Source organism: Lolium rigidum, chromosome 1 (genome assembly GCF_022539505.1).
Source record: "Lolium rigidum isolate FL_2022 chromosome 1, APGP_CSIRO_Lrig_0.1, whole genome shotgun sequence".
Taxonomy (NCBI): domain Eukaryota; kingdom Viridiplantae; phylum Streptophyta; class Magnoliopsida; order Poales; family Poaceae; genus Lolium; species Lolium rigidum.
Window position 1 is genome coordinate 334,731,544 of NC_061508.1, and position 9,371 is coordinate 334,740,914.

A 9,371-nucleotide genomic window follows, 5' to 3' on the forward strand; every position below is an offset into this window, starting at 1 on the left:
TGGCAGCGGCGTGAGCTTCCATCTTCGTCGCCTCCACCCTCTCCCTCTCCAACTCGATCTCCGTGTCTTGCTTGTTGAGGATTGCCTTCCGCATTTCGAGAGCTTGGAGCATCTAACAATATATGATGCATAACAAGATGGTTCATCAATTCATATGTAACAACATGGATCATCATTTCACATGTAACAACAAGGATCATCGTTTCATATGTAAGAAGATGGTTCATCAATTCATATGTAACAACATGGATCATCATTTCATATGTTACAACATGGATCATCAAATAAGATAGGCGTAGATCATACCCAATCCACCATCGACTTGCCGCTCTCCTTCCGTGCTTTGATCTTCTCATAGTAGCCATGAAACTTGCTACACGCCCCCTTGATCAAGTTCCAACGGTGAGAGAGGGCACCCTCGTCCCGGTTCGTCTCTATGGTGGCGTAATCACCATAGTTCTTCTTCTCGTTGAAGCAATCGAGGATGCGCTTGTAGTACTTTCCCCCGGTTTGGTTTGCGTCGGTGATGGGGCAAAAGCTCACTTGCTTCCACGCCTCGATGAGGCATTCATCCTCCAAGGACCTCCACCTCGGGCCACGAGTGCCGGTGGAACGCTTGCGCGTCGTCATCGTGGTCACGCCGGTGTCGGCGTCGATCAGCTCCTCCTGGACTTCCTCCTCACCTTCGTCCTCGTCGGCCTCTTCTTCATAGTCGTCGACGGGGGGTTCATAGGCATGGCCGCGTATGATGCCGTTCAGGATCTCCTCCTCGCCGACAATCTACGCATAAAGTAACAAACTTTCAGTTTCCGCCGGTGTCTACGATGCACACAACACATAAAAAGTAAGGAAACACACCTCGTCCTCGCCCATGGACACGCCAGACGCGCTGCCGAACACCTGGTGGGTGTGCCTGTCGTCGTCGGTGAAGAGGTGGCGGGGAAGGCCGGTGCCGTCTGTCACGTAGCCCTCGGTGCGACGCAGGTTAGGCGACGAGTTCATGTGGGGAAGCGGAAGGCGCCGCTGCCCCGAGCCGCTGAATCTGGCGAGAACGGTGCGTTGTTGTTGACGGTCATGTTGCTGTCCTCGTACTCGAGGGGTAGCGGGCGCAGCCGTCCATCTGCGAAAGCCGCATCTGCGAGATCGACGGCGCATCCATGGTGTACCCCACGTAGTAATGTGGCGATGACGGGGAGCTCGAGATGCTGTTGAGGCTGCCGCCCAAGCTCAGACACGCTTCCGCAGAGGCCGCCGCTTTTGCTGCGTCAGAGGCGGCGACGCGGCGCCTCCTGCAGTCGACCGTGATGCAGGAGCGGCGTTCCATCTCCTTGTCCCCCTCCTCCTGCGACATGGTCGCCGGCTTCTCCGTCGGCGCGACGGTGCACGTCTTCGGCGGCGCCTTTGTCGGCGGCTTCGCTGCCTTCACCGGAGTCTTTCTCTTCGGTGGCATGGCGCAGCGGCGAGGGTTTTTCGGGTTGGAGGCTGGATGGGAGATGGAGCGGCTGGCGGGAGAAATGAGCGGCGGAGGGGACGAGGTTTTGGGGGGGGGGGGGTATGTATATTTTGTCGTTGTGTGGCTGACAGGCGGCTCCCACGCCCAAATTTTTTAGCCTCGCGAGGCGTCGGTGCGACTGATTCGTGCCCTTGGCGAGGGGCCGGCACAGGGTTACCGGCGTTTCTATTGGGCTCGAAAAATCGCCGGCGCCGTTTGTGGCGCGCCGGTGCGAGCCTATTTTCGCTCCCGGCTCCCAAATCGTTATCGGGGCCGTTATTGGGGGCACCGTGGAGATGCTCTAGATGAACTACCTTGAACAAACAAGCGAAGAAATTCAAACAGAAGCTCAATTAAGTGATTAACACAGCCGATCTCTCTGTTTCTAAGTCTTTCACTCGATCACTTTGTTAGGCAAAGTAGCCATTAGCGCCGTTGCTAGCGGCGTGCGCCCCGGGCAGCATCTGCGCCGCCTGCAAGCTCTGCAGGAACATCCTGTCCTCCGCCGAGCCGAGCCCGTGGCCGAACACGCCGCCGGAGAGGGCTTGCTGCGTGCCGTTGCCGTAATCACCGAACGCGGCTCCGGTGTACAGCTGCTGCCGCTGGTGGAGGTGGTCGAAGGACACGGCCGCCGCCGGCTGCTGCTGATGCGCGAAGCCGTAGTCGGGGACGCCGAAGTTGATGGCCCGTGCGCCGCCGGCGGAGAACGGGCCGGCGGGGGGCGCGGGGATGCCCGTGAACTGCTGCACCATGGCGCGGAAGTTGGCGGCGTCCGTGTTGAGCATCGTCACGGGCGCGCGGCGCGACGCGCGCGCACGCTTCCTCGCCGCCGACGGCTTGCCCGCCGCCCGCGGGCCCAGGACCCCGGCCGCCGACCGGCTCGGGCTCCCGTCGCCGGACCCCGCCGACGCCGGGCTCGTCGGCGCCGCGGTGGAGGTGATGATCAAGGAGTCCGCCGCGCCGCCGTCCATGGCGCCGATGGATAGGCCCGGGCTGGGGGCGTAGTGGTAGAGGTCGTCGGACCAGTTGGCGAAGCTCGAGGCAGTGTCACTCATCGCCATGGCTGTGGGTTCGATTCTTGGAGAGACGAGAGGCAGAGGAGAGCGCGGTGTTGGAGGAAGAGCTCGAGACCGGCGGTGCGGCGGGCCATTTATAGCGACACGGCGACGAGTCAAGCGGTGGGCTGCGGGGTGGTGCCAGCCGTTCGATTAATCTCGACGTCCGATGGACGGCTGAGTCTGGCTGACTTGTCTTGGTCTCGAAGGTGGCTGGCTGTCCGGCCCCGTGATCTCATTCCACCTTCGCGGAAGCGTCGTTGACCCGTCCCACCTTCCGGTGGTGCCGCACGTGCCACGTGGATACGCCCACTCGACGAGCTTCGTCACCACTTTGCCGGAGCTCCGTTCGGCCACGCCGGCGGCCGCGCCCGCCGGAGGTCACGTGCGTCGAAGTAACGTTGGAACTTTGTGTCTGCATGCGGATGGGTACTTCGCCGGGCGGGAACGAAGGTTCAGTGGAAGCTGCGAGGAGCATGCAAGCGGCAAGCGGACGAGGGATGGATGGAGACGGGCGGGGAATCCATTTCGAGTGGAGGGAAGGAAGCACGTGCGCCATTTAACCTGCAGGGTGATGTCACTCAGACTCAGACAGATCACTGTCAGAATCAACCTGGGGGATCGTGGTAACATTCCCTTCAGGTAAACCCATTCAGCTATCTGCAGAAATAGAAATGTTTTCTGACACTCATTTGCAGATTTAATTTTCTGAAAAAAGCTCACTAGTATGAAATCACCCATATCGAGAGATGGATTTTTTTTTTGTTGTTGACAAAACTAATGCCTTATGTAACCCTGGATGTATAATCTGACTCGAAAGAAAGAAGTTCATTTTTGATCCTTGAATTCTAGTGAAAGTTTAATTTTAATCCGACAACTTCTATTTGGTTCAGAGTGAACCTTGAACTATCAGAATCATTCACTTTTAGTCCTTATCCCGGTTTAACCCGATAAATATCTGCCACGGGTGGCTAAAAAATCAAGGCAATGGTGCAAGAGCAAATAGACATGGCGATGTTAATAGGCAAAAGCAAGCAAACCTTCATGGCGCAACGCTTCAACTGAGTTCAGAGATGAGAGAAATTGAGCAAGAGACTGGTTCAATGATGTTGAGTAGATATTATCTGGTGTACTATTATCTGGCCCGCGTTGTACATTATCATCTGGCCCCCTCCTCTATTGTATAGCTGAGGACGTCGTGGCTCCACCTTGTACCTATATATATATGTGTGCCTATACACCAGAGTAATACATCATGCATTACAATCTTTTTACATGGTACCAGACACCACCACGATCCTAACATAGTTGGCCGCCGACCCCTCCTCCCGCCGCCGCCCTAACCCTAGCCGGTGCTCCCCCTTGCGCCACCGCCAGGTGCTAGGGATCCCAGCCAAGTCGGCATCGGAGTAGGCGACGATGTCCGTGGCAGGAGAGGCATGGAGCGTCAAGCCAAGGTCCAAAGTGCCACGGATGTAGCGTAGAATTCGCTTCACCGAAGTCCAGTGAGAATCACGAGGAGCATGCATATGAAGGCACACCTGCTCAACAACATATTGCAACTCCGGCCGAGTGAGAGTGAGGTACCGTAAAGCGCCGACGGTTGACCGATAGAACGAAGCATCCGGTGTCGGAGAACCATCAGTGGCAGAGAGCTTGGCCATCGTATCGACAGGGCGTGGCCACGGGGTGACAATTAAGCATCCCAGCGCGATCAAGAAGCTCATGAGCATACTTGCGCTGATGAAGGAAGAACCCATCCGCACACCGTACCACCTCAATGCCAAGGAAGTAGTGAAGGGGTCCCAAGTCCTTGAGAGCAAACTCAACCGGAAGACGATCAGTGAGCTGCCGAATCGGCTGAGAGGAGCAGGCCGTCAGGATGATATCATGACCAAGGGACTACCTACGATGTCCTTTGAGGAGTTTCGATCCAGTCTTTGCGTTGGTTCTGGCGACGCTTCGACTGGGGGTGTTGAGTCGATATTATCTGGTGTACTGTTATCTAGCCCACGTTGTACATTACCATCTGCCCCCTCCTCTATTGTATAGTTGAGGACGTGCTGGCTCCACCTTGTACCTATATATATGTGTGCCTATGCACCAGAGTAATACATTGTGCATTACAGTCTTTCTACAAATGACATAAGGGTTCCAATTTTTGTATTAACATGTTGTCTGACACCTCATCTAGCTTGAGTTGGTCTGGTTTAAAACCAATTCGGTTGGTTGAATGTTTCTTGTTTCATCGTCAGCGATTTTCTCAAATCAACCAAAAAGGGATGAACAGTGAACTATTCTGAGAGTTTAAGGTCCATTCTAAACTAAAATTAATTTTTGGAATGAAAAGTAAACTTTTCCAAGAGTTGAAGGATGAGAAATGGACTTTCTTCGACCCTAAATATTGCGGCATAGAGATTGAAGCTAAAGTTGTGCTTCCCGGAGCAAGTTTTGTAGGCACGGAGTGGTTCTAGGTGGTTTGGTGTCAAACCCATTGGAGCCGACCTACTTCGGCGATGAAAAATGTTGGCATCGACCTACTTTTGGTGCCGTATATGGCGCCACGCTGACCTACTTTGGCTACGAAAAACTTTAATGTCGACATGCGCAACTTTGGCTTCGTCGTGTTTTGAAATAGTTTTCCCAAATGGTTTTATAAGGCATTAGTTTTGGCAAAGTTTAGACTTGTCAAAAAACTGAAGATGGTACTACTACTATGACGCACATCAATAATGGAGACCTCTAAACTAGGGGCAAGTCGCGTCATGCATGCATGTTCCACCATAGTCCATAGATTGTTTGCTTCAACGAGCACGTTTCCTTCCTCGACCCAACCCAACTGTACAAATCAAATACACATCGACCAGCCAACGTAACTGCATACGTAGTGTCCTCAACGTGTTGTCTACCTCGAGATCTTTATGTGTACTAGTTTTACATATACTTCCTCCGTACCGATCTAATTGATGTGGAGTGGTGGCTAGCTAGTAGAGCATGTAGTGGTGTCCAATATCGATTAAATCGGAATAAATGTACTACCTCAAGTTTATTTAAATTTAGATGTATCTAGATATTTTGTAATGGATAGATATATCTAAATTTAGATAAATCTTGTAATATCATTTTATGAATGAAGGAAGTAATTTTTCTTATTCTTTGTGGAGGTGTCATATGTGTAGCTCGATCAAAACATAGGGGAAATTTAGTATCGCATACAAAGACATAAGCTTACATTTCAATCTCATCTCATCTAAGGGAACATATTGGATATACACCGATTTTGTTCAAACTAACCGACGAGACGTAGTAAGACTACTCACAATGAAAAGTATTATACATCACTATCATACACATGATACTACTAGTTTATAATATCACCTCCACTATGCATAGCATCATAAAACAGTATCATATTTTCATCATATTTAATATTTTATAAAATCTCAATGCAAATTTTATGTGTTTGTCATTAATTTTTCTAATTATACGTGCTAAAATATGTATTATATATGTAGTACTACATCAGATTTTTACCAAATAAAATGCATGATAGCACTTACAATAGTTTCATTGTCGTAGTCTAACAAATCTTGCTGATGCACGGCCTCGCATTTCCTCTGTCGAATACGTGGCAGCATTCTGAATTTTGTTCTGGCTAAAGTTGGAGTATTAAACAGCTCAGAGGCCCTCGATCTTTGAATTGTTACCTTTATAAAAGAACAAATGTATCTGGAAGCACAAAATCTTCCAGAGGCGAACCATGCGTTTTGAATTGTTAACCACACTCCCTGCTTGGCCACATGGTCTCGATGCACTCAGCTGATTCGTTGGGGGTTTTCAGGTAAACTAGATCATAATTGTGCGCGTTGCCGCACCCGTTCATCTTGCGGGAGGAACTATATGAGAGTTTCGTGAAATCAAGACAACTGAAATAACTGACAATATATCTACAGAGTCATGATAATTGAAATAACACATACATGCATTAAGAGACTACATGTTCAAGGCAAAATTTATCGAGAGTTTCAATAGCAGGACATATTCACATTATTTACGATAGATATTGATTAACAATAGCAGAACCTTTTTCGAAGTAAGGAGCTCATCATTTCTGTACATAACCTCACCAGGCCTTCACGACCACGATGCACAACACAAGAACAGAAGACGGGCACCAAAGTTTAGAAACATAAAGCACCCCCTAAACACAAACACCATAAGATGTCGTATCACAAGTTCGCAACCGGACTATACACCTCCGATCTTCTGGTGCATAGGCTTGAACCAGCACCAATCGCCCCTTGCCATTGCCCATCGGACCCCATCCATGGTGCCCACTCAAGAGTGGTAATGGTACGTGGAATTAACCCTCTATCCTATTGTAGCATACTGAAACAGCTATTTATTGCATAATTTGGTAACAAATACCTTACACTGCAAATTATGCGTCGTCTGAAGATAAGGTATCTTAAGAAACCCCATCAAAATTATATTGTTTGAGTTCGACTACGGTAGCGAACTGAGCAGCTAGATTAATAAATCTGAAAAATCAGATAGCTACAGGTAGGACGGTTGTTGAAGAAAAACTTATTATATACAACTTTAGTCCCATTCTCAATGCATGCATGGATCCTCACTAAAGAATTCTCAATTAGACGATGTCAACATTTCCCAGGACTGTAGTTTCCCTCGGCGGGTCCTCCTTCTTGCCAGATTTACATCTGCCTGAACTAAAGACGAATCTCATATTCACATAAACTATTTGCAAGGAAATCTAAGATGGCTAGCACTTGTCTTCTAAATGCCATAATATTCTATTCGAGCAATACATAGACTGAAAAAGATTAAAAGAGTACATCTGTAAGTTTTACCTGTCTAGCTTCACTACATAACTCTTCATTCTCTGATGTTGATACTGAAACTTTTCAGTCTCATGTAGCAAGCCGTTGGTAGTTCCTGGGTATCGTCTTTTTAGGCATATTCTTCAGTACATCGCTACTTTTCTCTTCGTTCGCTGCAGCAAATCACCTAAATCTTCTCAAAGTTCCATAATACAACCGGAACATCATGGGATTAGATGAAAATACATTGGCTGAAGCAAAAATAAAGACACGAATGAACATCAACGGGTTAATAATCCCAACGATAAACAAGAACAGCCAATCTATTAAAAGAAAATTTTGAAATTACATGCGATGTTCTGATGCCATGCACAAGCTCCTGGCCGTAAGACATAGTGGCATACTTACCCACGAAAGGAACTCACATACACTATCCGTACATCCCCGCATCCCAACAGAGCAATTCCTACCAATTAGCGCGAGAGTTCCTGAAAATGATATAGCAAGCAAGCGGCCTGGGTGACACGGCAATAGATAAAACACTGATGAAGGAGGACACGATTGAACTGCAAACCTCAAGCTGATCAAAACCATGGCCGTCGGACTAACGCAGTGAAGGCCAGATGCCTAGATGGAAGAGAAAGAAGCCTGAGGGCACACACCATATATGGAGGAGCTCAGAAAGGAGGAAATGGGGGAGTAACGCATGCCCATTACTACCAACATCGCCATTATTCCGCGCCGCTGGTCATTCAAGCAACGGAAGTGGGAGGGATGGGGATTTTCTTTCCTTTATTCCGCAGCAGCCAGAAAATTGCATTAAGACGGTAGACGCACGAACCCCACGAAACAACGGCCCATCAACAGCTAGCGTAGCAATTTGAACCATCAAAACGGCCCGTTTCAGGAGGAAGCATCCAAAGTCAATCTTCGGAGAAGCTGCCCGGTGAATCCGGCTGAAATAGAACTCAACGCTAAAATTGGGGAATTTGTAACCTACCTTTGCTGCACAGCCGGGAGTGAGAGTCACCGGCGCATGCATAGCAAGAATGGCGGCGCAGGCGGAGGAGGATTGGCCGGCGAAGGAGGATAGGAGGCGCAGACGTACAAAGCAGAACGAAGAAGATAGAAGGATTTTTTTTCTGCAACCACCGGTATTTGTTTCAAGCCCAAAACACATTGGCCTATTATACCATTTCGGGGCCCAAGTAATATGGTGTGGCCTAATACAATTTTGGGAGTAGCAGCCCTAAAACGAAAGTGGGCCTATAGAACGAAAAAAGCCCTCTTAACGGGAATGAATCGTTAACGATGCGTGTTCAGGGATGCGGGATGCCTCTTCGGGAACGGTAGCAACGTGTTAGACCGTTAGATTGTCCCATCGGACGGTCAGGAATGTCAAATTACTGTGGAGAGGTCCTAATGGTTCCATTATACTGTTAACTAATAAAGTGGCAACCATGTGCCCGAGATTAGGCCACGTCTAGAAGGAGTCTAGATTGGTAGAGGGGGTCTCTGACGTGTGTGGTGACGCCTGGGCATGACCCAGTCAAGGCGTTGACGGACTGACTGCGCCACGATATTTTCTCACATGGCAACAGTATCAAGTGTTGTCCGATTCATGGAATGTGCAGAGTAGCTGAAGTTAAGGATAAACCTCGGTTAAATAACTGGGATTTTTGGGAAGAAAGCATCGAATTGGAAATTTCGCCAAAAGAGACCACCTGCCCCAATTTATTGACAGAAAGGACTATCTCTGAGGCAAATGATAAAAAGGACCACGTCGTGGGTGGTGATACGTCTCAAACGTATTTATAATTTCTTATGTTCCATGCTACTTTTATGACAATACTTGAATGTTTTATACATACTTTACATCATTATTATACATTTTCCGGCACTAACCTATTAACAAGATGCCGAAGCGCCAGTTCTGTCTTTACGCTTGTTTTGATTTCGGAAATCCTACAAAGGAAATATTCT

General features: G+C 48.8%; 2 protein-coding genes across 2 annotated transcripts; both read right to left on the reverse strand.

Moving 5' to 3' along the window:
- Positions 1 to 233: 233 nt before the first annotated feature.
- LOC124684417 lies at positions 234 to 886 on the reverse strand. The gene is made up of 2 exons (XM_047218733.1): positions 859 to 886; positions 234 to 780 (listed from the first exon to the last, which is right to left on the reverse strand). Exons 1-2 carry the CDS (start codon positions 871 to 873, stop codon positions 301 to 303), a joined length of 495 nt encoding a protein of 164 aa, XP_047074689.1. The 5' UTR covers positions 874 to 886; the 3' UTR covers positions 234 to 300.
- A 937-nt stretch (positions 887 to 1,823) lies between these two features.
- LOC124684418 lies at positions 1,824 to 2,595 on the reverse strand. Its single transcript, XM_047218734.1, has one exon. It carries the CDS (start codon positions 2,551 to 2,553, stop codon positions 1,903 to 1,905), a length of 651 nt encoding a protein of 216 aa, XP_047074690.1. The 5' UTR covers positions 2,554 to 2,595; the 3' UTR covers positions 1,824 to 1,902.
- Positions 2,596 to 9,371: the final 6,776 nt, after the last annotated feature.

Bases quoted from the DNA above. Each gene is read 5' to 3' on its own strand.
- LOC124684418 (XM_047218734.1), bottom strand. From the start codon at position 2,553: ATGGCGATGAGTGACACTGCCTCGAGCTTCGCCAACTGGTCCGACGAC.